This window comes from Oncorhynchus mykiss, chromosome 10, assembly GCF_013265735.2.
Source record: "Oncorhynchus mykiss isolate Arlee chromosome 10, USDA_OmykA_1.1, whole genome shotgun sequence".
Classification (NCBI taxonomy): domain Eukaryota; kingdom Metazoa; phylum Chordata; class Actinopteri; order Salmoniformes; family Salmonidae; genus Oncorhynchus; species Oncorhynchus mykiss.
Window position 1 is genome coordinate 77,238,111 of NC_048574.1, and position 26,843 is coordinate 77,264,953.

Genomic DNA, 26,843 nt, shown 5'->3' on the forward strand with positions numbered 1-26,843 from the left:
CACGAGCTGTATACTGCCTTCATCCTACCACACGAGCTGAATACTGCCTTCATCCTACCACACTAGCTGTATACTGCCTTCATCCTACCACACTAGCTGTATACTGCCTTCATCCTACCACACTAGCTGCATACTGCCTTCATCCGACCACACGAGCTGTATACTGCCTTCATCCTACCACACTAGCTGTATACTGCCTTCATCCTACCACACCAGCTGTATACTGCCTTCATCCTACCACACTAGCTGTATACTGCCTTCATCCTACCACACTAGCTATATACTGCATTCATCCTACCACACTAGCTGTTTACTGCCTTCGTCCTACCACACTAGCTGTATACTGCCTTCATCCTACCACACTAGCTGTATACTGTATGTCACTATGGATTTACACAGTGGATTCACACAGTGACTGTCTGAGGGTTGGTATGGATTCACACAGTGATTGTCTGAGGGTTGGTATGGATTCACACAGTGATTGTCTGAGGGTTGAAATGGATTCACACAGTGACTGTCTGAGGGTTGATATGGATTCACACAGTGACTGTCAGAGGCTTGATATGGATTAACACAGTGACTGTCTGAGGGTTTGAAATGTTTTGGCAAAGTTTACAGGTAACTTTTGAGATATTTTGTTGTCATGTTGCACAAGTTGGAACCGGTGTTTTTCTGGATCAAACGCGCCAAATAAATGGACTTTTTGGACATATATCGACGGAATTAATCAAACAAAAGGATAATTTGTGATGTTTATGAGACACATTAGAGTGCCAACAGAAGAAGCTCGTCAAAGGTAAGGCATTAATTATATTTTTATTTCTGCGTTTTGTGTCGCGCCTGCAGGGTTGAAATATGGTTTCTCTCTTTGTTTACGGAGGTGCTATCCTCAGATAATAGCATCGTTTGCTTTCGCCGAAAAGCCTTTTTGAAATCTATGTCAGATTGGCTGGATTCAAAAGACGTGTAGCTTTAATTTGCCATCTTGCATATTTGATTTAATGAAAGTTAGATTTTTATAGTAATGTATTTGAATTTGGCGCTCTGCATTTTCCCCTGAGAGGTTTTAAGAGGTGCATGGTGATGAGTCTCTCTCACCATCTGCCTGAGCTAATACAGAGATGTGTGTGTGTGTGTGTGTGTGGCTAATACAGAGATTGAGTTATGGATGAGGTCTCAGTCATGTATTAGTCATGACCATCCCATTATCATGTAGCTTTTAGAGGAGGAGGGAGAGAGGAGAGGGAGAGAGGGGGAGAGAGAGAGGAAGAGGGAGGGGGTGAGAAAGAGGAAGAGAGAGGGGGAGAGAGTGGTAGAGAGAGAGGTTAGGAGCTTCAATGTGAGACGTGGCAGGGTGTGTGTCCAGTAATGGGAAGAGACAGTAGAGGTGTTGATGCCAGTGGGACTGCTCTCTTCCAGCATGGCTACACATGCCTAACCTCTCCAGGCACACTGTGTGTGTGTGTGTGTGTGTGTGTGTGTGTGTGTGTGTGTGTGTGTGTGTGTGTGTGTGTGTGTGTGTGTGTGTGTGTGTGTGTGTGTGTGTGTGTGTGTGTGTGTGTGTGTGTGTGTATAGAATAGACTGAATAAAGTGTTGTTTGGAATGACATTATGATACTGTCAGGATTGATATCACCACACCTTGAAATAAATGGTGATTTTTATCACCACACCTTGAAATAAATGGTGATTTATATCACCACACCTTGAAATAAATTGTGATTTTTATCACCACACCTTGAAATAAATGGTGATTTACATCACCACACCATGAAATAAATGGTGATTTATATCACCACACCTTGAAATAAATGGTGATTTATATCACCACACCTTGAAATAAATGGTGATTTATATCACCACACCTTGAAATAAATGGTGATTTATATCACCACACCTTGAAATAAATGGTGATTTATATCACCACACCTTGAAATAAATGGTGATTTACATCACCACACCTTGAAATAAATGGTGATTTATATCACCACACCTTGAAATAAATGGTGATTTATATCACCACACCTTGAAATAAATGGTGATTTATATCACCACACCATGAAATAAATGGTGATTTATATCACCACACCATGAAATAAATTGTGATTTATATCACCACACCTTGAAATAAATGGTGATTTATATCACCACACCTTGAAATAAATGGTGATTTATATCACCACACCTTGAAATAAATGGTGATTTATATCACCACACCTTGAAATAAATGGTGATTTATATCACCACACCTTGAAATAAATGGTGATTTATATCACCACACCTTGAAATAAATGGTGATTTATATCACCACATCTTGAAATAAATGGTGATTTACATCACCACATTCAATGGGTCCTAGACAGGCAGAGTCTGCGTCCAAAATGGCTCCCTATGTAGTGCACTACTTTTGACCAGGGTCTATAGGGTAGTGCACTACTTTTGACCAGGGTCTATAGGGTAGTGCACTACTTTTGACCAGGGTCTATAGGGTAGTGCACTACTTTTGACCAGGGTCTATAGGGTAGTGCACTACTTTTGACCAGGGTCTATAGGGTAGTGCACTACTTTTGACCAGGGCGTATAGAGTAGTGCACTACATAGGGAATAGGGTGCCATGTGGGATAGACTCATTTCAGAACCAATGAAAGAGCCAATCCCAGAGCCACACATGGACCTTTAACCTCCAATATAATGTAATTTAAATGAGATGGTGAAGAGAGACAGAGTGACATTCACAGACGACATGCAGGCGTCTACCCTGAGGAGTCTGTTATACCTCAACTCTCTTCCCATCAGGCTTTGATTAGGAAAGTGGCTAATAACTCCACAGGATAAACACAAAGACATCAGCTGTCTCCAACCACCTTTATGACCTCATCAACATGGGACATGGAGCCTTGACACACACACACACACAACCATCCCTCTATAGCCCTGCATGTTATAGTGACCCTATCCCTCATTAACAGAAGGGGACATACATGATACATGCAGCAGCTCAGTTCAGGGACCTGATCATCTATCATTCATTCAGATGCAAAGAGAAAGGAGTAAGTAGGTAAACCATGTGACAGACAAACTAACGTAACCACACACACACACACACACACACACACACACACACACACTACAAGGTCTTGTAATAGAGCAGCCACAGTACTGGAGTTATGATACATGTTTACTGGAAGTGATGTAAAGAGAGAGAGAGAGAGAGAGAGAGAGAGAGAGAGAGAGAGACCAAAAGAGGGTGCGAGAGAGAGAGAGAGAGAGAGAGAGAGAGAGAGAGAGAGAGAGAGAGAGAGAGAAAGAGAGAGAGAGAGAGAGACCAAAAGAGGGTGCGGGAGAGAGAGAGAGAGAGAGAGAGAGAGAGAGAGAGAGAGAGAGAGAGAGAGAGAGAGAGAGACCAAAAGAGGGTGCGGGAGAGAGATATTTAGTTATTTAGTTATAAGTTAGTTATAGTTTCATTTTCCATAATTTGATTTTATATTTATTGCATTTCTACTATTGACTGTTACCATTTTATTGTTTTTATTTTTGTATTTAATTTTGTATTATTATTTACTACCATTTTATATTATTATTTGCTATCATTTATCATTTTGTTACAATGTATATTGTATACATTGTTGCTTTGGCAATATTGACACAATGTTTTTCATGCCAATAAAGCAGCTTGAATTTGAATTTGAATTTGAGAGAGAGAGAATAAAAGAGGGTGCGAGAGAGAGAGAGAGAGAGAGACCAAAAGAGATTGAGAGAGAGAGAGAGCGAGAGAGAGAGAGAGAGAGAGACCAAAAGAGATTGTGAGAGAGAGAGAGAGAGAGAGAGAGAGAGAGAGAGAGAGACCAAAAGAGATTGTGAGAGAGAGAGAGAGCGAGAGAGAGAGAGAGAGAGAGACCAAAAGAGATTGTGAGAGAGAGAGAGAGAGAGAGAGAGAGAGAGAGAGAATAAAAAACTTTTGTGATTGTAATGTTTACTGATTGTTTATTTCCCTTTTGTTTCTTGTATATTCCATTTGCCTTGGCAATGTAAACACTGCATGACCAAAAGTACGTGGACACCTGCTTGTTAGACATCTCATTTCAAAATCATGGGCATTAATATGGATTTGGTCCCCCGTTTGCTGCTGTAACAGCCTCAAGTCTTCTGGGAAGGCTTTCCATTAGATATTGGAATATTGCTGCGGGGATTTGCTTCCATTCAGCCACAAGAGCATTAGTGAGGTTGGGCACTAATGTTGGGTGATTAGGCCTGGCTCGCAGTCGGCGTTCCAATTCATCCCAAAGTTGTTTGATGGGGTTGAGGTCAGGGCTCTGTGCAAGCCAGTCAAGTTCTTCCACACCGATCTCAACAAAGCATTTCTATATGAACCTCTCTCGGTACACAGGGGCATTGTCATGCTGAAAAGGAAAAAGGCTTTCCCCAAACTGTTGCCAAAAAGTTGGAATCACAGAATCGCATAGAATGTCTCATTGACGGGGCTGCAGTGGAGCAGGTTGAGAGCTTCAAGTTCCTTGGCATCCACATCACCAACAAACTAACATGGTCCAAGCACACGAGACAGTCATGAAGAGGTCACAACAAAACCTATTCCAACCTCAGGAGACTGAAAAGATTTGGCATGGGTCCTCAGATCTTCAAAAGGTTGCACAGCTGCACCATTGAGAGCATCCTGACAGGTTGCATCACTGCCTGGTATGGCAACTGCTTGGCCTCTGACCGCAAGGCACTACAGAGGGTAATGCGAACGGCCCAGTACATCACTAGGGCCAAGCTTCCTGCCATCCAGGACCTCTATACCAGTCGGTGTCAGAGGAAGGCCCTAAAAATGGTCAAAGACTCCAGCCACCCTAGTCACAGACTGTTCTCTCTGCTACTGCACGGTAAGCGGTACCAGAGTACCAAGTCTAGGTCCAAGAGGCTTCTAAACAGCTTCTACCCCATAGCCATAATACTCCTAACAGCTAATCAAATGGCTACCCAGACTGTTAGCACCCCCCATACGCTGCTGCTACTCTCTGTTATTATCTATGCATAGCCACTTTAATAACCCTACCTGCATGCACATAATTACCTCAATTACCTCGACACCGGTGCCCCCGCACCTTGACACATTCACTCTGTACAGGTACCCCCTGTATATAGCCCCGCTATTGTTATTTACTGCTGCTCTTTAATTATTTGTTCATTAAACTGTACTGTTGGTTAAAGGCCTTGTAAGTCAGCATTTCACTGTAAGGTCTGCGCCTGTTTTATTCAGTGTATGTGACTAATACAATTTGATTTGATTTGATCTGAATGTCATTGTATGCTGTAGGGTTAAGATGTCCCTTCACTGGAAGTAAGTGGACTAGCCTGAACCATGAAAAACAGCCTCGTAACATTATTCCTCCTCCGCCAAACTTTACAGTTGGCACTATGCATTGGGGAAGGTAGCATTCTCCTAGCTTCCGCCAAACCCAAACTCAGCCGTCAAACTGCCTGATGGTGAAGCGTGATTCGTCGTTCCAGAGAACGCGTTTCCACTCCTCCAGAGTCCAATGGCGGCGAGATTTACACCACTCCAGCCGACGCTTGGCATTGCACATGGTGATCTTAGGCTTTTGTGTGGCTGCTCGCCCATGGAAACCCATTTCATGAAGCTCCCAATTAACAGTTATTGTGCTGATGTTGCTTCCAGAGGCAGTTTGGGTACCGGTTATGGAGATCGCATGGCTGTGTGCTGGATTTTATACACCTGTCAGCAACAGGTGTGGCTGAAATAGCTGAATCCACTCATTTGAAGGGGCTTCCATTTATAGGGGCTTCCATTTGATGGGGCTTCCAGCATATATAGTGTGCTTCCTAGCCAATAAAGCCCTTTTAATTGATTTGAATTGAGAGAGATAGAGAGAGAACAGGAGGAGTGTGCATTAAAGTTTGTGTGTGTGCGTGTGTGTGTTTGTGTGTGTTTGGAAGCATGCGTGTGGGTGTGTGTCTGTTTATGTGCATACATGAATGTGTAAGTTTGTTAGTCCATGTTTGAGCAAGACACAGACAGAGAGAGCAGGTGAAGACAGAGAGACAAAAATAATAGCTAAAAGCCTGTCAAAACCTAACGCCTCCAATCCATCAGACACAGTGGTACACACACACACACACACACACACACACACACACACACACACACACACACACACACACACACTTCTCCTTTTATCAAGCATGTATTTATCCATGTTTACCTTTGTGTGGTTAAAGACATGATGAGGACATGGTGGGTTGCCAGCTATTCTCCTGATGAGACTTGGTTCCTTCATAGACCTTGTCTTGTTCAATGGGTACGTCTCTATTGTCAAGAAAATTGCCATTTTCTTAAAAGTGTAGAGTACCTCCACTTTTAAGAAAATGGATGCATCTCAATAATATCAGGTGGATTCCTTCCTCACCTTGTGTAGTTAAATTGGTGCATCTTAATGGCTGAAAAAGAGGTCTACTTTACTGTCCTCATTTAAGAAAATGGGTGCATCTTGATAGTCTAAAGAGGCATCCTTCCTCTCTTTGTCTTAGGCGATGGGTGCATCTCCATACTGGGGTCTAACGTTGATTCCTTCCTCTCTTTGTCTTAGGCGATGGGTGCATCTCCATACTTAGGTCTAACGTTGATTCCTTCCTCTCTGTGTCTTAGGCGATGGGTGCATCTCCATACTGAGGTCTAACGTTGATTCCTTCCTCGCCAATTGTAAGAAAATGGGTGCATCATTATAGTCTAATGTGGATTCCTTCATTTCCTTATCTCCTTTCCTTCTTCTGCACTAAAACAATAGGTGGTGAAAACCTGTTGCTTCCTGTCAACGGGGAATGAGAGGACAGTAAGGAAGACATGTTGAAGTCCAAGACGATTAATATCAATTTAAAAACAAAGGATGTGGAAGTCTGGGTTTCTCCCGTTTAAAATCAATTAATAGATCATCACTTAGAAACATCCACCAAACCCAGGCCAAAGTGAGCATGACCTGTTGGGAAAATATTTTACATATAAAAAAATGCATACGGTCAATGTAAAATCTGTGCAGTCAATGTAAAATCTGTGCAGTCAATGTAAAATCTGTGCAGTCAATGTAAAATCTGTGCAGTCAATGTAAAATCTGTGCAGTCAATGTAAAATCTGTGCAGTCAATGTAAAATCTGTGCGGTCAATGTAAAATCTGTGCAGTCAATGTAAAATCTGTGCAGTCAATGTGAAATATGTGCAGTCAATGTAAAATCTGTGCAGTCAATGTAAAATCTGTGCAGTCAATGTGAAATATGTGCAGTCAATGTAAAATCTGTGCAGTCAATGTAAAATCTGTGCAGTCAATGTAAAATCTGTGCAGTCAATGTAAAATCTGTGCGGTCAATGTAAAATCTGTGCAGTCAATGTAAAATCTGTGCAGTCAATGTAAAATCTGTGCAGTCAATGTAAAATATGTGCAGTCAATGTAAAATCTGTGCGGTCAATGTAAAATCTGTGCAGTCAATGTAAAATCTGTGCAGTCAATGTAAAATCTGTGCAGTCAATGTAAAATATGTGCAGTCAATGTAAAATCTGTGCAGTCAATGTAAAATCTGTGCGGTCAATGTAAAATCTGTGCGGTCAATGTAAAATCTGTGCAGTCAATGTAAAATCTGTGCAGTCAATGTAAAATATGTGCGTGGAACAATAGAGAGAGATGAGAGAGGAGCGGGGGAGATAGAGATAGATAGATAGAGAGAGAGAATGATATGGAGAGTGAGAGATATATGGAGGGAGAGAGTCAATTATGTTAGAAATGTTTACTAGCCCTGCAGTTCCATAATCAGATTCTGTTTTTGTTTACTCTCTCTCGCTCTCTGTCTCTCTCTATTTGTTAACAATAACATGAAGAGCATCACAAATTTCGGTTATAAATTATTTCGACTCAAAACACATTTTGCATACAGGCCTACATCAAACTCCTCCGCTTATACGAGCCTGGATAGGCTATGATGACGGTGTTTCCTGATATTCTATCATGTTGCTGCACGACAACGCTTCCTTTGCCCATGGATGTTGTCCAGAAGAACAACGTTCAACATGTTAAATGATGGGCCTATAGGCGTTATGATGATGTGTATTCTAACTTTCTGTACGTACCTTGTAAACAGAGAAGCTATATATATGATGTCAATCTGTTTGGGCTAATAGAATGTGTCCGCCAAAGTGAATCCTAAATATTGCACGTCACTTTCTCTATTCCTCTTCAATGTGTCCATAGACACACCCAGTATCACTCAATTGACTAAAAAAGTATACATTCGTCAAAACATGCAATTTTCAAAAAAAATTGTAAGACAGGACAATCATTTATTACGAAATTCGCCTTTATATACTGCCACAATGACAGTTCACCGTTTCCAAGTGAAGTACACCCCACTCTGCGACGCAAACACAACAGCATCTTACGCCTCTATCATTTTCTCTTCAAAAACAAGGAAAGTTTGAAATGCATATTGCTTATTATAAAAACGAACCAAAATACAATCAACAGTTGAATTCCACAACATGGTCGTTTAGTTATTAAAGTAGCTTACCTTGCATTATCAACACAAAGACGAGGAGCAGCAAAGTCCCTCGCGCAGCTTGATTCATCTCTCGTCCGGTAGTCTACTGGGGAACTGTCCCTACCCTGTGAAACAACGGCGATTTAGTCCGTTAACAGGAAACAGCAGGCTACAAACAGCACGAAATGTATGGCTCTCTCCGGTGAGCGTATTGCGCTGTGAGACTGCCAGTACGCAGCTTGGCTCACGAGAGAGACACGGAACTCCGCTTCGTTCCACCCCTTTAGGCGCTACCTCACGCGCACCACTCCAAACTCAACACAGGAAGATAGATAAGTGCACAAACACATCAAAGAAGTCGGTGTAATAGACGAGTTTAATAAGCTGAAGAAGACATTTTAACATTTTAACTGGATCGCAGTTTCCGACTGAAGTCCTTAAACGGAGGAAACGATTTTAGCACCATGGACAGCGCATCATAAACCGTTTGTAGCCTAGCCTCAAACTGCTGAAATCTATCTGTTCAAATCGCGCAGCCTGCGTTGGATAAGAACCTGATAGACTATGTTGCAAACGGTTGGCCGGGTGACATATTCATTTTATATCGAGGAAGTTGATAATAACACATCTGGTGAGGATTTAACCTAAATTGCGTATGCGTAGGCTTCGACATGACAATGATATCGCTCAAATTGTCGCGTTGAAAGTTTACCTCTCAGTTCAAATATAGTATTCAATCAATTTGTTGACTAGGCAGTTGAGTTAACTTATCTGAACTCCCATGGTTTGGAAAGAAAAGTTATTGCTTCTCTCCAAAACAACGTTCCGCCCTGGTGAAGATTGAGATTGCTTTTAGGTGTAAACGTCACGCCACCACGGGCTCCCCCATTGAGACGCTGATTCATTTTCGCCTCCATTTGTAACGCTTGGCTTGACGTCATCAAACGGAGTCCTTAGGAACATGGTACCTAGTCTAGCGCGAGGCGGACGAGTCAACACAAACCTTTCATCAAAGGGACAGCGTGACCAGGACCACGGGAGAGGTTTCGTTTAGTCGGTCGTAGTGTAAAGGCTGTACGGTGTAATTCACGGATTAAACATACATGTGTGAGTGAGTGAGTAAGTAAGTGAGTGAGTGTGTGAGTGTGTGAGTGAGTGAGAGTGAGAGTGAGAGTGAGAGTGGGAGTGAGAGAGAGAGTGAGAGTGGGAGTGAGAGAGAGAAAGAGAGAGAGAGAGAGAGAGAGAGTGGGAGAGAGAGAGAGAGAGAGAGTGAGAGTGAGAGTGAGAGAGAGAGTGAGAGAGAGAGAGAGAGAGAGAGAGAGAGAGAGTGTGTGTGTGTGTGTGTGTGTGCGTGTGTGAGTGTGTGTGTGCGCATATTTAATCACACAGCTCTAATATGAGACAGTAAGCTTAACTCAATAGTTTAATGAGACAATGAATTATGGAGCAAACAACATCTGTGCCGCCATGTGAGCCCCCCTGGGTGGGTGTGTGAGAGAGCATGAAAGAGGGAGAGAGAGAGAGAACAGAGATGTATGGATAAACCACTTTACCAATCTGTTGGCTCTATAAAACAGCAAAAACATCTACATGATCAATTAAAAAAGAGAAAGAGAAAGAGAGAGATAATTCACAAAATGGAACAAACACCGAATTGAGACTGCATGCAGAATTCGGTAAAAGAATTAGGCTGATAACCGCAAGTTATCAAAATCCAGAAAAGAGCCAATCAATTCAACAACCACCTAAAAGGAAGTGATTCCCAAACCTTCCATAACAAAGCCATCACCTACAGAGAGATGAACCTGGAGAAGAGTCCCCTAAGCAAGCTGGTCCTGGGGCTCCGTTCACAAACACAAACAGTCCCCACAGAGCCCCAGGACAGCAGCACAATTAGACCCAACCAAATCATGAGAAAACAAAAAGTTAATTACTTGATACATTGGAAAGAATGAACAAAAAAACATTGGCCCTAAACAGAGAGTACACTGTGGCAGAATACATGACCACTGTGACTGACCCACATTTAAGGAAAGCTTTGACTGCTGTGTGAACTGACTCAGTGAGCATAGCCTTGCTATTGAGAAAGGCCACCGTAGGCAGACCTGGCTCCCAAGAGAAGACAGGCTATGTTCACACTGCCCACAAAATTACGTTTAAACTGAGCTGCACTTCCTAACCTCCTGCCAAATATATGACCATAATAGAGACACATATTTTCCTCAGATTACACAGACCCACGTAGAATTCAAAATCAAACCCAATTTTGATGAACTCGCATATATATTGAAATACCACAGTTATGCCATCAGAGCAGCAATATTTGTGACCTGTTGCCACAAGGAAAAAGGCAACCAGTGAAGAACAAACACCATTGTAAATACAAACCATATTTATGTTGATTTATTTTCCCTTTTGAACTTGAACTATTTGCACATAATATGACATTTGAAATGTCTTTATTGTTTTGGAACTTTTGTGAGTGTAATGTTTACTGTAAACATTTGTGTATTGTTTATTTTGATTTTGTTTTATCTATTTCACTTGATGTGGAAATGTAAACATGTGTTTCCCAAGCCAATAAAACCCTTGAATTGAAATGGAAAATTCAATTGAGAGAGAGAGAGAGAGAGAGGGAGAGAGAGAGATAGAGACAGAGAGAGAGAGAGAGGGAGATAGAGACAGAGAGAGAGAGAGAGGGAGATAGAGACAGAGAGAGAGAGAGAGAGAGACAGAGACAGAGACAGAGACAGAGACAGAGACAGAGACAGAGACAGAGACAGAGAGAGAGAGAGAGAGACAGAGACAGAGACAAGGACAGAGACAGAGAGAGAGACAGAGAGAGAGAGAGAGAGAGAGGGGGGGGGAGAGAGAAAGAGAGTGAGAGAGAAAGCGAGAGAGAGAGAAAGAGTGAGACCTGGATCCTCAGTCTGGTAATCTCAGGGGTCAAACCCATATCCTCAGTCTGTGTGATAGAAGAGTATAGACCTCTGTATATAGCTTCACTTATACTGCACCTTGTACAGTGGGGAGAACAAGTATTTGACACACTGCCGATTTTGCAGGTTTTCCTACTTACAAAGCATGTAGAGGTCTGTAATTCTTATCATAGGTACACTTCAACTGTGAGAGACGGAATCTAAAACAAACATCCAGAAAATCACATTGTATGATTTTTAAGTAATTAATTAGCATTTTATTGCATGACATAAGTATTTCATACTTCATAAAAGCAGAACTTAATATTTGATACAGAAATATTTGTTTGCAATTACAGAGATCATACATTTCCTGTAGTTCCTGACCAGGTTTGCAAACACTGCAGCAGGGATTTTGGCCCACTCCTCCATACAGACCTTCTCCAGATCCTTCAGGTTTCGGGGCTGTTGTTGGGCAATACGAACTTTCAGCTCCCTCCAAAGATTTTCTATTGGGTTCAAGTCTGGAGACTGGCTAGGCCACTCCAGGACCTTGAGATGCTTCTTACGGAGCCACTCCTTAGTTGCCCTGGCTGTGTGTTTTGGGTCGTTGTCATGCTGGAAGACCCAGCCACGACTCATCTTCAATGCTCTTACTGAGGGAAGGAGGTTGTTGGCCAAGATCTCGTGATACATGGCCCATCCATCCTCCCCTCAATACGGTGCAGTCATCCTGTCCCCTTTGCAGAAAAGCATCCCCAAAGAATGATGTTTCCAACTCCGTGCTTCACAGTTGTGATGGTGTTTCTGGGGTTGTACTCATCCTTCTTCTTCCTCCAAACACGGCGAGTGGAGTTTAGACCAAAAATCTCTATTTTTAGACCACATGTCCTTCTCCCATTCCTCCTCTGGATCATCCAGATGGTCATTGGCAAACTTCAGACAGACCTGGACATGCGCTGGCTTGAGCAGGGGGACCTTGCGTGCGCTGCAGGATTTTAATCCATGACGGCATAGTGTGTTACTAATGGTTTTCTTTGAGACTGTGGTCCCAGCTCTCTTCAGGTCATTGACCAGGTCCTGCCATGTAATTCAGGGCTGATCCCTCACCTTCCTCATGATCATTGATGCCACACGAGGTGAGAACTTGCATGCAGCCACAGACTGAGGGTGATTGACAGTCATCTTGAACTTCTTCCATTTTCTAATAATTGCGCCAACAGTTGTTGCCTTCTCACTAAGCTGCTTAACTATTGTCCTGTAGCCCATCCCAGCCTTGTGCAGGTCTACAATTTAGCCCTGATGTACTTACACAGCTCTCTGGTCTTGGCCATTGTGGAGAGGTTGGAGTCTGTTTGATTGAGTGTGTGGACAGGTGTTTTTTATACAGGTAACGAGTTCAAACAGGTGCAGTTAATACAGGTAATGAGTGGAGAACAGGAGGGATTCTTAAAGAAAAACTAGCAGGTCTGTGAGAGCCGGAATTCTTACTGGTTGGTAGGTGATCAAATACTTATGTCATGCAATAAAATGCAAATTAATTACTTAAAAATCATAGTGTACCTATGATAAAAATTACAGACTTCCACATGCTTTATAAGTAGGAAAACCTGCAAAATCGTCAATGTGTCAAATACATGTTCTCCCCACTGTATGTGTATATATATATGATGAATATGGTGTGTCTGTGAGGTACAGTATGATACCAGTTCCGGTTTGCATGATGTTGATATTATGTTGTTGATACACAAACACAAGAATGCCACATGCACAGACACACACAAAGAAACACACACACACACACACACACACATTCACTCAGAAATGCACAGACAGACAGACACACACACACACACACACACACACACACACACACACACACACACACACACACACACACACACACACACACACATTCACTCAGGAATGCACACACACACACACACACACACACACACACACACACACACACACACACACACACACACACACACACACACAGACACACACACACACACACACACGCATATTCACTCAGGAATGCACACACACACACACACACACACACACACACACACACACACACACACACACACACACACACACACACACACACACACACACACACATACATACACATTCACTGGAATACACACACGCACAAACACATTGAAATCATGTGGGCTAATTTCATTTCATTGTATGTCTCTCATTGTCTATTTCATCCCCTTTGTTCCTATTCAATATCTACCTCCTCTCTCTAGCCCTCTGTCACTCATCTACCTCCTCTCTCTATCCCTCTGTCACCCATCTACCTCCTCTCTCTATCCCTCTGTCACTCATCTACCTCCTCTCTCTATCCCTCTGTCACTCATCTACCTCCTCTCTCTATCCCTCTGTCACTCATCTACCTCCTCTCTCTATCCCTCTGTCACTCATCTACCTCCTCTCTCTAGCCCTCTGTCACTCATCTACCTCCTCTCTCTATCCCTCTGTCACTCATCTACCTCCTCTCTCTATCCCTCTGTCACTCATCTACCTCCTCTCTCTATCCCTCTGTCACCCATCTACCTCCTCTCTCTATCCCTCTGTCACTCATCTACCTCCTCTCTCTATCCCTCTGTCACTCATCTACCTCCTCTCTCTAGCCCTTTGTCACTCATCTACCTCCTCTCTCTATCCCTCTGTCACTCATCTACCTCCTCTCTCTAGCCCTCTGTCACTCATCTACCTCCTCTCTCTATCCCCTGTCACTCATCTACCTCCTCTCTCTATCCTTCTGTCACTCATCTACTCTCGCTCTGATCTACCTCCCTCACTCCCTCCATCTCTCTCTGCAGTCACTCTGGGCCTGTATGTGTGTGTGTGCGTGCTGCTCGTGCAAGTCTTTCTCCCTCTGTGAGCATGTGTGTGTGTCTGTGTATGTGTGTGTGTCTGTGTATGTGTGTATCTGTGTATGTGTGTGTGTCTGTGCATGTGTGTGGGAAAGCAGTGAGCAGGTGTGGGCTGACAGGAATTGGCCCCAGAGAGACTCTTGACACTCTCTGACACACTCTGACACACACACTCTGACACACACACTCTGACACACACACACACACACACACACAGAGAGAAAGAAAGACTTGCATGACCAGCGCACCAACACTAGAGAGATGACTCCAGATTCAAGTCCAAATTGAATCTGAAGTGACATTTTTTGCAGGTCACCAGGATGTCGGGAGACACAGTCAAAACCGTCCACTAGCCAATCAAGATACTCTCGATGATGCAGCTGTAGAACGTATTGAGGATGTGAGGGCCCATGCCACATCTTTTCAGCCTCCTGAGGGGGAAGAGGTGCTGTCGTACCCTCTTCATGACTGTGCTGGTGTGTGTGGACCATGATAGATCCTTAGTGATGTGGACACTGAAGAACTTGAAGCTCTTGACCCACTACAGCCCCGTCGATATGAATGGGGACGTACTCGGCAGTATGTTTCCTGTAGTCCACGATCATAAATGTTGTCTTGGTGATGTTGAGGAAGAGGTTGTTGTTCTGGCACCACACTGCCAGGTCTCTGACCTCCTCCCTATAGGCTGTCTCATTGTCGTCTGTGATCAGGCCTACCACCATTGTGTTGTCAGCAAACTTAATGATGGTGTTGGAGTCGTGCAGTCATGGGTGAACAAGGGGTAGTACACGAGGGGACTGAGCACGCACCCCTGAGGGGTCCCTGTGTTGAGGGTCAATGTGGCGGATGATTGTTGCCTACCCTCACCACCTGGGGGCGGCCCGTCAGGAAGTCAAGGATCCAGTTGCAGAGGGAGGTGTTCAGTCCCAGGGTTCTTAGCTTAGTGATGAGCTTGGAGGGCACTACAGTGTTGAACACTGAGCTGTAGTCAATGAACCGCATTCTCACGTAGGTGTTCCTCTTGTCCAGGTGGGAGAGGGCAGTGTGGAGGGCAATAGAAATTGTGTCATCTGTGTGATCTGTTGGGGCAGGATGAAAGTTTGAGTGGGTCCAATGTGTCTGAGATTATTATGTTGATACGAGCCATGACCAGCATTTCAAAGCATTTCATGGCTACAGATGTGAGTGCTACGGGTCGAACGTCATTGAAACAGGTTGTCTTGGAGTTCTTGTGCACAGGGACTATAGTAGTCTGCTTTAAAATAGCTATTACAGACTGGGTCAGTGAAGATATTTCTCAGCTGGTCAGCGCATGCTTGGCTACTGAGAGCGTGATCACACAGTCGTCCGGAACAGCTGGTGCTCTTATGCATGGTTCAGTGTTGCTTATGCGTCCTGGTAATCTGTGAATGTTTTCTGTGAACCTGTTAAAAGGGCTGACAAGCTAACAAGGTAAAACTCTGTCGTTCTGCCCCTGAACAAGAAAGTTAACCCACTATTCCTAGGCCGTCATTGTAAATAAGAAGTTGTTCTTAACTGACTTAGTTAAATAAAGGTTAAATAAAAATATATAAATAAATAAAGGTCTTATTCCCATCGGCTATGGAGAGTGTGATCACACAGTTGTCCAGAACAGCTGGTGCTCCTATCCATGGTTCAGTGTGGCTTGCCTCGAAGTGAGCATAGAATGCATTTAGTCCATCTGGTAAACTCGCGTCATTGGGCAGCTCGCGGCTTAATTTCCCTTTGTAATCCGTGATAGTACAATCCATGACTTCATCAGTAGTACAATGCGTTTCCTACCTCTCTGCACCACGACAATTCCAAATTCCAAACTGCAGATCTAGAATCCCAGCCAACATTCCACCATGCTTCCCAAACATGTGATTGACTGCATCTCTGTCCAGGGCTAGGACATCTATAGTTATAATGACGCACACTGTCAGGCAAATCATTTAAAAATTAGCATATTCACACTATGTGAATCCCAAATAGCACTCTATTCACTACATAGTGCACAACTTTGGACCAGAGCCCATGGGCTATAGGGAATAGGCTGCCATTTCAGACATAACCTAGGTGTTGATTTGTGAATTGCTGTTGAAGTAGTCAGTCACAAACCTTGGTCCTGTAGACTAGAAGTGTTGTTGAAGTAGTCAGTCACAAACCGTGGTCCTGTAGACTAGAGGTGTTGTTGAAGTAGTCAGTCTCAAACCGTGGTCCTGTAGACTAGAGGTGTTGTTGAAGTAGTTAGTCTCAAACCGTGGTCCTGTATACTAGAGATGAAGTAGTCAGTCACAAACCGTGGTCCTGTAGACTAGAAGTGTTGTTGAAGTAGTCAGTCACAAACCGTGGTCCTGTATACTAGAGGTGAAGTAGTCAGTCACAAACCGTGGTCCTGTAGACTAGAAGTGTTGTTGAAGTAGTCAGTCACAAACCGTGGTCCTGTAGGCTAGAGGTGTTGTTGAAGTAGTCAGTCACAAACCGTGGTCCTGTAGACTAGAGGTGAAGTAGTCAGTCACAAACCGTGGTCCTGTAGACTAGAGGTGAAGTAGTCAGTCACAAACCGTGGTCCTGTAGACTAGAGGTGTTGTTGAAGTAGTCAGTCTCAAACCGTGGTCCTGTAGACTAGAGGTGTTGTTGAAGTAGTCAGTCTCAAACCTTGGTCCTGTAGACTAGAGGTGTTGTTGAAGTAGTCAGTCTCAAACCGTGGTCCTGTAGACTAGAGGTGTTGTTGAAGTAGTCAGTCTCAAACCTTGGTCCTGTAGACTAGAGGTGAAGTAGTCAGTCACAAACCGTGGTCCTGTAGACTAGAGGTGTTGTTGAAGTAGTCAGTCTCAAACCGTGGTCCTGTAGACTAGAGGTGTTGTTGAAGTAGTCAGTCTCAAACCGTGGTTCTGTAGACTAGAGGTGTTGTTGAAGTAGTCAGTCTCAAACCGTGGTCCTGTAGACTAGAGGTGTTGTTGAAGTAGTCAGTCTCAAACCGTGGTCCTGTAGACTAGAGGTGTTGTTGAAGTAGTTAGTCTCAAACCGTTGTCCTGTATACTAGAGGTGAAGTAGTCAGTCTCAAACCGTGGTCCTGTAGACTAGAGGTGTTGTTGAAGTAGTCAGTCTCAAACCTTGGTCCTGTAGACTAGAGGTGTTGTTGAAGTAGTCAGTCACAAACCTTGGTCCAGTAGACTAGAGGTGTTGTTGAAGTAGTCAGTAACAAACCGTGGTCCTGTAGACTAGAGGTGTTGTTGAAGTAGTCAGTCTCAAACCTTGGTCCTGTAGACTAGAGGTGTTGTTGAAGCTCTTCTAAAATCACAGTGGGTTAAAATAATCAACTAACAACCACCAAGACCTTGATTATTGCAGAACTGAGTCAGGTGTCCAGAACCTCTAGCTGTCCAGGACCAGGGTTGGAGATCACTGTTCTATGCTCGTCGAATCTATAGAATCTACATCTGCATTGCTTGCTGTTTGGGGTTTCCGTCTGGGTTTCTGTAGAAGCCTTTGGTGACATCAGCTGATGTTAAAAGGAAGACATTTGATTTGATTTGCTAGGCCCTGGTCAAAAGTCGTCCACTCAATAGAAAAAGGGATGAAAACATGTTCTGAGGTGTTCACTTCACAAATTACTACTGCAGAGCAATACACCAACTCAATAGAAATGATTGAGCCTCAATTAACTTACAAACAAATACATTACAAGACATTTAGATTTCTTTTTTGTATGTTTCATAAGTCAGTCAATGATAAGCAGAAATCTGGGAAATATACTATTCTCCAATTGTTATATTTATTTATCCATATCCTATCAGCAACCATATTCTATATGAAAATGTACATGTCAGTCTTATAATAAGATTTATTTTAATATTCTCGATAGACGAGATACAGGTAGATGTTTCATTTGGTCCTTTATGTTCAACTTACTTATGTTTCACATCCTGGTTAATAAAAGTGTCTATTTCCAAGTTCTGACAGGATATTTTCACAATCAGATTGCAACCACAAAGTCCTTCCCCTGGGCTATTTCACCCAGGACAAATACAATAAGCTTCCACATCCAGGCACCTCCATCTGACAGGCCGTGTCGCGCTAACACTTGTCCCCGCCATCTGGACAAAAGGACCCATCACAACAAATGTACATTTCCTCCTCTCTCCCCTATCTTTAGATGCTAAAAGGACTTAGCCCGATTGTTTTAAACATGCTGTGTTAAAAGAAATGTCCCAAAAAGGCTGGGTAATGTATTTTTCCTGTCGTGGCCGGGAACCTAAGTTGCCTCTGACAGGTGAGCAGGAAGCCTCACAGAGAGGAGTCACAATATACCTGTTCCTACCCCTTCTATTAGTACGGATGGTGTGGGGGGAGAACTGGATGGGAATTAGTGTTTCCGTCAGGACTGATTAGTGTGACGTGCCAGAGCACTTCCTGGTTAGCTAATGCTGGGGCTCTGTGTCTGTGTCCGTGTGTGTCTGCACACATCTTTTATTCATGTTTTCCTAAAATCCCTGGCAACGAGACATGATGTCCTTTACTGTTCACCCTTTCCTCTCATCTTCATCATCATCATCTTATTCCTCCCTCTTTTTCTCTCCTTTCCTCTCATCTTCATCATCATCATCTTATTCCTCCATCTTCTTCTTCTTCTTCTTCTTCTCATCTTCCTCTTCATCATCATCTTCTTCTTCTTCTCATCTTCCTCTTCATCATCATCTTCTTCTTCCTCTTTTTCTTCTTCTTCTTCTCATCTTCTTCTTCTTCTTCTTCTTCTTCTTCTTCTCATCTTCTCCATCTACTTCTTCTTCTCCATCTTCTTCTTCTTCTCATCTTCTTCTTCTTCTTCTTCTTCTTCTTCTTCTCATCTTCTCCATCTACTTCTTCTTCTCCATCTTCTTCTTCTTCTCATCTTCTCCATCTACTTCTTCTTCTCCATCTTCTTCTTCTTCTCATCTTCTTCTTCTTCTTCTTCTTCTTCTTCTCATCTTCTCCATCTACTTCTTCTTCTCCATCTTCTTCTTCTTCTCATCTTCTTCTTCTTCTTCTTCTTCTTCTTCTTCTTCTTCTCATCTTCTCCATCTACTTCTTCTTCTCCATCTTCTTCTTCTTCTCATCTTCTTCTTCTTCTCATCTTCCTCTTCATCTTTTCCATCTTCTTCTTCTTGTCATCTTTTTCTTCTTCTTCTTCTTCTCATCTTCTTCTTCTCATCTTCCCCTTCATCTTCTTCTTCTCCATCTTCTTCTTCTGCTTCTTCTTCTTCTCTTTCTTTTGCTCCCTCTTCTCCTCTCACCTATTGTCCTTTCTTCCCCTCTCCTCCGTTCTCTTTGTATCCCCCTCCCTTCTCACCTCTCTCTTCACCCCGTCCCTCCTCCACCCTGCACTTATCCCTCCTCCTTATCCCCCCTCCCTTCTCTCCTCTCTCTTCACCCCGTCCCTCCTCCTTATCCCCCCTCCCTTCTCTCCTCTCTCTTCACCCCGTCCCTCCTCCACCCTGCACTTATCCCTCGTCCTTATCCCCCCTCCCTTCTCTCCTCTCTCTTCACCCCGTCCCTCCTCCACCCTCCACTTATCCCTCATCCTTACCCCCCTCCCTTCTCTCCTCTCTCTTCACCCTGTCCCTCCTTCTTATCCCCCCCCCCTTCTCTCCTCTCTCTTCACCCCGTCCCTCCTCCTTATCCCCCCTCCCTTCTCTCCTCTCTCTTCACCCCGTCCCTCCTCCACCCTCCACTTATCCCTCCTCCTTATCCCCCCTCCCTTCTCTCCTCTCTCTTCACCCCGTCCCTCCTCCACCCTCCACTTATCCCTCCTCCAAATCCCTCCTCCCTTCTCTCCTCTCTCTTCACCCCGTCCCTCCTCCACCCTGCACTTATCCCTCCTCCTTACCCCCCTCCCTTCTCTCCTCTCTCTTCACCCCGTCCCTCCTCCTTATCCCCCCTCCCTTCTCTCCTCTCTCTTCACCCCGTCCCTCCTCCACCCTGCACTTATCCCTCCTCCTTATCCCCCCTCCCTTATCTCCTCTCTCCTCACCCCGTCCCTCCTCCTTATCCCCCCTCCCTTCTCTCCTCTCTCTTCACCCCGTCCCTCCTCCACCCTCCACTTATCCCTCCTCCTTATCCCCCCCTCCCTTCTCTCCTCTCTCTTCACCCCGTCCCTCCTCCTTATCCCCCCTCCCTTCTCTCCTCTCTCTTCACCCCGTCCCTCCTCCACCCTGCACTTATCCCTCCTCCTTATCCCCCCCTCCCTTCTCTCCTCTCTCTTCACCCCGTCCCTCCTCCTTATCCCCCCTCCCTTCTCTCCTCTCTCTTCACCCCGTCCCTCCTCCACCCTCCACTTATCCCTCCTCCTTATCCCCCCTCCCTTCTCTCCTCTCTCTTCACCCCGTCCCTCCTCCACCCTCCACTTATCCCTCCTCCTTATCCCTCCTCCCTTCTCTCCTCTCTCTTCACCCCGTCCCTCCTCCACCCTGCACTTATCCCTCCTCCTTACCCCCCTCCCTTCTCTCCTCTCTCTTCACCCCGTCCCTCCTCCTTATCCCCCCTCCCTTCTCTCCTCTCTCTTCACCCCGTCCCTCCTCCACCCTGCACTTATCCCTCCTCCTTATCCCCCCTCCCTTCTCTCCTCTCTCCTCACCCCGTCCCTCCTCCTTATCCCCCCTCCCTTCTCTCCTCTCTCTTCACCCCGTCCCTCCTCCACCCTCCACTTATCCCTCCTCCTTATCCCCCCCTCCCTTCTCTCCTCTCTCTTCACCCCGTCCCTCCTCCTTATCCCCCCTCCCTTCTCTCCTCTCTCTTCACCCCGTCCCTCCTCCACCCTGCACTTATCCCTCCTCCTTATCCCCCCCTCCCTTCTCTCCTCTCTCTTCACCCCGTCCCTCCTCCTTATCCCCCCTCCCTTCTCTCCTCTCTCTTCACCCCGTCCCTCCTCCACCCTCCACTTATCCCTCCTCCTTATCCCCCCCTCCCTTCTCTCCTCTCTCTTCACCCCGTCCCTCCTCCACCCTGCACTTATCCCTCCTCCTTATCCCCCCCTCCCTTCTCTCCTCTCTCTTCGCCCGTCCCTCCTCCACCCTGCACTTATCCCTCCTCCTTATCCCCCCCTCCCTTCTCTCCTCTGTCTTCACCCCGTCCCTCCTCCATATCCCCCTCCCTTCTCTCCTCTCTCTTCACCCCGTCCCTCCTCCACCCTCCACTTATCCCTCCTCCTTATCCCTCCTCCTTATCCCCCCTCCCTTCTCTCCTCTCTCTTCACCCCGTCCCTCCTCCACCCTGCACTTATCCCTCCTCCTTATCCCCACTCCCTTCTCTCCTCTCTCTTCACCCGTCCCTCCTCCTTATCCCCCCTCCCTTCTCTCCTCTCTCTTCACCCCGTCCCTCCTCCACCCTGCACTTATCCCTCCTCCTTATCCCCCCTCCCTTCTCTCCTCTCTCTTCACCCCGTCCCTCCTCCTTATCCCCCCTCCCTTCTCTCCTCTCTCTTCACCCCGTCCCTCCTCCACCCTGCACTTATCCCTCCTCCTTATCCCCCCCCCTCTCGCTTCACCTCTCTATCTATCAAATGCGTTCTCACCCACTCCAGTCATCTAAAGCTTTTTCATGCTCAGGCCAGGAGTGCCGTCTCTCTGTCTCTTCCCAAACAGACGATAAGAATACCTTCTTCACTGGAACTTTTACACCTCCCTGAATTATTCATCCCCAGTGTTTCAGCCATTCGCACACGACCCTGAGAAAATACTCTTCTGCTTTTTATTTGAAAAACATCAAGTAAATGGAGCTTCGGTGTTCGGAACCTTGGTGATGGATTCTAGAAGACATGAGAATGATATAACTTTCTCTATAAAGAATGGAAAAAGAACAGAAGAAGAAAATGTCGGCCATTTTGAAGGAAGTAGGATAATGGCTGGATAGGACTAGAAGGACAGAAATACAATGAACACAGACAGAATCCAACACATTTCACTGTAGACTTTATCACAACTGTATCCAAATACACCTAACTGTGTATCTATGGGCATGTAGGTATGTAAGTGAAGTGGAGCGTATCTGTCACAAAGGCTATGGATAATCATCTACACACTTGTCTTACTTTAAACTTGTTGGAGACTCTGTTAATACAAGTCTGACTGTTATAGGTAGTGATATAATTTAACCAGTCTGTTATAGGTAGTGATATAATATAACCAGTCTGTTATAGGTAGTGATATAATATAACCAGTCTGTTATAGGTAGTGATATAATATAACCAGTCTGTTATAGGTAGTGATATAATATAACCAGTCTGTTATAGGTAGTGATATAATATAACCAGTCTGTTATAGGTAGTGATATAATATAACCAGTCTGTTATAGGTAGTGATATAATATAACCATACAGTCTGTTATAGGTAGTTATATTGTCAAAGCAGTACAAGGAGAGTCTGTAAGTCGTTGAGGTATCTTGGACAATAGAGCTATTTAACCTCTTTGCCATTTCAATGTGTAAATCAGAAGCACTATATAAAGAGGCTTTTAAATAATTTTAACATTCATTAATATCACCATCATGGTTGGGTTAATTTGATATCGTGAATGTTATACTGTGAAAGGTCTTTGTGAAATCGATACTTCACTACCCCAGTATGGCCAAGCATGAGGAAATAATGTCAACTTCAGTAAACTATACCGCAGCGTATAGCGTATATTAACTAAACTTAATCTAACACGAGTTACAACGGTCGAAGCAGGTCGTAGACTGGCTACGTTACATCGTTTTGACCAGAGCGATGTGTTCTAATTCCAGACTCTCTGTGACATAGTATTATTTAAATATCTTCCATGTGATGTCAATTAGGGAGCCAACATGGCTGCCATGGAATGTTGACGTGTCATGTACATTTATCATAATGCAGAATCCTCAATGTCCCAACTCTCTCAACACATGGCTCTGGTTTGGACCAGATTTCTGCTCGTCCTAAGGCTGTCTTTTCAGAGATTCTCCCTGCATGTGGCCTTCTTCTCCATTGAGCCTTAGTCCCAGTATCAAATTACACCCTGTTCCCTGTATAGTGCACTACTTATTCCCTATATGGTGCACTACTGCTGTATAGGCAATGGGATGACATTTGGGAGTCAGACTAAAATGCTCATTTACCCACTTGAAAACCTAGCATGAGTGGAGAGAGTTAGATTGTCCTGTAGTGTCTCTATGTCCCTTCTAATTAATCTCTACATACACAGTCAGACTAGTTAATCTAGCTCTATATTCTGTCTCTGCTTTGTCTTTTCTAGTTAATCTAGCTCTATAATCTGTCTCAACTATGTCTCTTCTAGTTAATCCAGCTCGAAATTCTCTCTACCTGTCCCTTCTAGTTAACATATGTCTATTATTTCTCTACTATGTCCTTTCTAGTTAATATAGCTCTATATTCTGTCTCTACTATGTCCCTTCTAGTTAATATAGCTCTATATTCTGTCTCTACTATGTCCCTTCTAGTTAATCTAGCTCTATATTATGTCTCTACTATGTCCCTTCTAGCTCTATATTATATTTCTACTGTCCATTCTAGTTAATCTAGCTCAATATTCCCGTCCTCTGTGTAAGAGTACTCTGCGGTCAGCTCTAATCTACAACTGGCTGATCAAACACTACTCCTCTGTGTGTGTGTGTGAGTTTGTGTGAGTTTGTGTGTGTGTGATCAAACACTTGTGTACAGCAGAACGAGTCAGTCCCTCGGCAACGCCTGACCTTAACATTAACAGGCGCTATCTGTGGGCACCACACAGAAGTGTGTGTGCGGAGTTTGCACGTGTCAACACTTCTGTGTGTGTTTGAGTGCATGCGTGACAAACGTTGTGTGTGTGTGTGTGTGTGTGTGTGTGTGTGCGTGTGTGCTTCCGCAGTGACTCGACTTTAAGTTCATCACCGCAGTATTTTTAGTTCAATTCCTCACACAATTTAGAATGAAAAAAAACAGCTTGGCAGTTTTCCAGTTTTAAAATCCTTTTTATTTTTTTTGCAGACTCCCTGCTGGCAGCAGAACAGACTTAGCTACAGCACTAGAACACTGCAAGATGATGACAATTGCTCATTTTGGAGGGGAAAAAAACGCATCGGAGGACAAATGAATGGTCCTAGAACCGTTCTAGAATAGAATGGAGCCATTCTAGAAGACAATGGAGATATTCTGGAATGCAATGCAGACATTCTGGAAATAAAATGTGACTCTTCAGTGAAGCAGAGAACATCATATCAGGTGTTCCATTGAGCTGTCAGGAGATATCATTTAGATTTTAATGTGTAAAAACAATAAAAAGTCATGAATATTGCTGTTATGTAGATAAATTGACATAAGGCACATTATGAGATGACTGTTGACTGTAGGTCCTGCTGTAATGTGTGTTTGTGTGTACACAGAGGGATGATTATCTGCACTGATGCATTCATTCAAATTAACACCGCTGAAGGTCAGCTGAGGTCGTCGCTTAATGGAGAGACAGAGGTAGAGAAAAAGAAACATACAAAGAGAGAGACGCATAGAGACAAAGATAGACACTGACAGAGAGCAAGAGAGACAGATACAGAGAGAAAGAGAGAGAGAAAGATAGACACTGACATAGAGCAAGAGAGACAAAGACAGAGAGAAAGAGAGAGAGAAAGATAGACACTGACAGAGAGCAAGAGAGACAAAGACAGAAAGGAGACATACAGAGAGAGACACACAGAGACAAAGATAGACACACAGAGACAAAGATAGACACTGACAGAGAGCAAGAGAGACAGATACAGAGAGAAAGAGAGAGAGAAAGATAGACACTGACAGAGAGCAAGAGAGACAAAGACAGAAAGGAGACATACAGAGAGAGACACACAGAGACAAAGATAGACACACAGAGACAAAGATAGACACTGACAGAGAGAAAGAGAGACAGAGGCAGAGACAAAGACAGAGAGAGACAAAGAGAGAGAAACAGAGAGAGAGAGAGAGAGACAAAGAGAAACAGAGAGAGAGAGACGCATAGAGACAGGGATAGACACTGACAGAGAGCAAGAGAGACAGAGACAGAAAAAAATAAGGGACACGACAGTGTACAAGGGACACTCTTGAATAAGGGACACGACGGTGTTTTTTAAATTTTATTTCACCTTTATTTAACCAGGTAGGCTAGTTGAGAACACCTTTATTTAACCAGGTAGGCTAGTTGAGAACAAGTTCTCATTTGCAACTGCGACCTGGCCAAGATAAAGCATAGCAGTGTGAACAGACAGCAACACAGAGTTACACATGGAGTAAACAATAAACAAGTCAATAACACAGTAGAAAAATAGAGAGTCTATATACATTGTGTGCAAAAGGCATGAGGAGGTAGGCGACTAATTACAATTTAGCAGATTAACACTGGAGTGATAAATTATCAGATGGTCATGTGCAGGTAGAGATACTGGTGTGCAAAAGAGCAGAAAAGTAAATAAATAAAAACAGTATGGGGATGAGGTAGGTAAATTGGGTGGGCTATTTACCAATGGACTATGTACAGCTGCAGCGATCGGTTAGCTGCTCAGATAGCAGATGTTTGAAGTTGGTGAGGGAGATAAAAGTCACCAACTTCAGCGATTTTTGCAATTCGTTCCAGTCACAGGCAGCAGAGAACTGGAAGGAAAGGTGGCCAAATTAGGTGTTGGCTTTAGGGATGATCAGTGAGATAAACCTGCTGGAGCGCGTGCTACGGGTGGGGGTTGCCATCGTGACCAGTGAACTGAGATAAGGCGGAGCTTTACCTAGCATGGACTTGTAGATGACCTGGAGCCAGTGGGTCTGGCGACGAATATGTAGCGAGGACCAGCCGACTAGAGCATACAGGTCGCAGTGGTGGGTGGTATAAGGTGCTTTAGTAACAACACGGATGGCACTGTGATAAACTGCATTCAGTTTACTGAGTAGAGTATTGGAAGCTATTTTGTAGATGACATCGCCGAAGTCGAGGATCGGTAGGATAGTCAGTTTTACTAGGGTAAGTTTGGCGGCGTGAGTGAAGGAGGCTTTGTTGCAAAATAGAAAGCCGACTCTAGATTTGATTTTAGATAGGAGATGTTTGATATGAGTCTGGAAGGAGAGTTTACAGACTAGCAAGACACCTAGGTACTTATAGATGTCCACATATTCTAGGTCGGAACCATCCAGGGTGGTGATGCTAGTCGGGTGTGCGGGTGCAGGCAGCGAACGGTTGAAAAGCATGCATTTGGTTTTACTAGCGTTTAAGAGCAGTTGGAGGCCACGGAAGGAGTGTTGTATGACATTGAAGCTCGTTTGGAGGTTAGATAGCACAGTGTCCAAGGAAGGTCCAGAAGTATACAGAATGGTGTCGCCCGCAGCAAGAGCAACATCATTGATATATACAGAGAAAATAGAGTGCAAGAGACACTCTTGAATAAGGGACACGACAGTGTACAGGATGGCAACTCCAAGAGACGGTTAATTAACATTCCATAAAACCAAAGAGGACGCACCACCTGATAATTTAAACCCAC

General features: G+C 44.2%; 1 protein-coding gene across 4 annotated transcripts in view; it reads right to left on the reverse strand.

Annotated features, from left to right (window-relative positions):
- LOC110515566 (neuronal acetylcholine receptor subunit alpha-3) overlaps positions 1 to 9,374 on the reverse strand; it is a 38,976-nt gene extending 29,602 nt beyond the window's left edge. For 2 of the 4 annotated variants that reach the window (XM_036934015.1, XM_036934012.1), the window contains exon 1: positions 8,572 to 9,053. In XM_036934015.1, coding sequence (XP_036789910.1) covers positions 8,572 to 8,629 — 58 coding nt within the window. In that variant the 5' untranslated portion in view covers positions 8,630 to 9,053. Of the gene's footprint in view, positions 1 to 8,571; positions 9,054 to 9,253 lie in introns of those variants that run through there. The other 2 variants (XM_036934013.1, XM_036934014.1) reach the window with 2 other exon arrangements.
- Between the last annotated feature and the right edge of the window lie 17,469 nt (positions 9,375 to 26,843).